The sequence below is a fragment of the Colobus angolensis genome, unplaced genomic scaffold, assembly GCF_000951035.1.
Source record: "Colobus angolensis palliatus isolate OR3802 unplaced genomic scaffold, Cang.pa_1.0 Scaffold155, whole genome shotgun sequence".
Classification (NCBI taxonomy): Eukaryota; Metazoa; Chordata; class Mammalia; order Primates; family Cercopithecidae; genus Colobus; species Colobus angolensis.
The window spans coordinates 806,079-806,784 of record NW_012114655.1 but is presented as its reverse complement, the minus strand read 5'-3'; the positions used below and the strand labels follow the sequence as shown (position 1 = coordinate 806,784).

General features: G+C 52.1%; 1 protein-coding gene across 1 annotated transcript in view; it reads left to right on the top strand.

Moving 5' to 3' along the window:
• Nucleotides 1-38: 38 nt before the first annotated feature.
• LOC105507932 (polyglutamine-binding protein 1-like) overlaps nt 39-706 on the top strand; it is a gene marked incomplete at its 3' end in the record, with an annotated part of 1,223 nt that continues 555 nt past the window's right edge. The window contains exons 1-2 of the mRNA XM_011936653.1: nt 39-136; nt 223-706. Of these exons, the coding sequence (XP_011792043.1) occupies nt 133-136; nt 223-706 (488 nt within the window). The remainder of the gene's footprint in view (nt 137-222) is intronic.

Here is a 706-nt window from a genome sequence, read left to right as displayed (position 1 = left end):
AAAGAAAGAAAGAAAGAAAGAAAAAGTAGGGTTGGTGAGAGTTGCGATGATATTGCCACCTAACTCTTACATCTTTTAGTGCATATGTTCTGTCCACCCAACTACTGGTTCATTTGAGTAGATGGGAGTCGGATGAGTACATGTTGACGGGAGGCGCTTGGTTATGGGATCCAGATATGAATCTATCTGAGGCTGCTTGTCAGTTTGTCCATCTGTCCCTAGGTCTATCAGCTATGCCGCTGCCCGTTGCGCTGCAGACCCGCTTGGCCAAGAGAGGCATCCTCAAACATCTGGAGCCTGAACCAGAGGAAGAGATCATTGCCGAGGACTATGACGATGATCCTGTGGACTATGAGGCCACCAGGTTGGAGGGCCTACCACCAAGCTGGTACAAGGTTTTTGACCCTTCCTGCGGGCTCCCTTACTACTGGAATGCGGACACAGACCTCGTGTCCTGGCTTTCCCCACATGACCCCAACTCTGTGGTTACCAAATCGGCCAAGAAGCTCAGAAGCAGTAATGCAGATGCTGAAGAAAAGTTGGACCGGAGCCATGACAAGTCGGACAGGGGCCATGACAAGTCGGACCGCGGCCATGAGAAACCAGACAGGGGCCACGACAAGTCAGACCGGGGCCACGACAAATCTGACAGGGATCGAGAGCGTGGCTATGACAAGGTAGACAGAGAGAGAGAGCGAGACAGGGA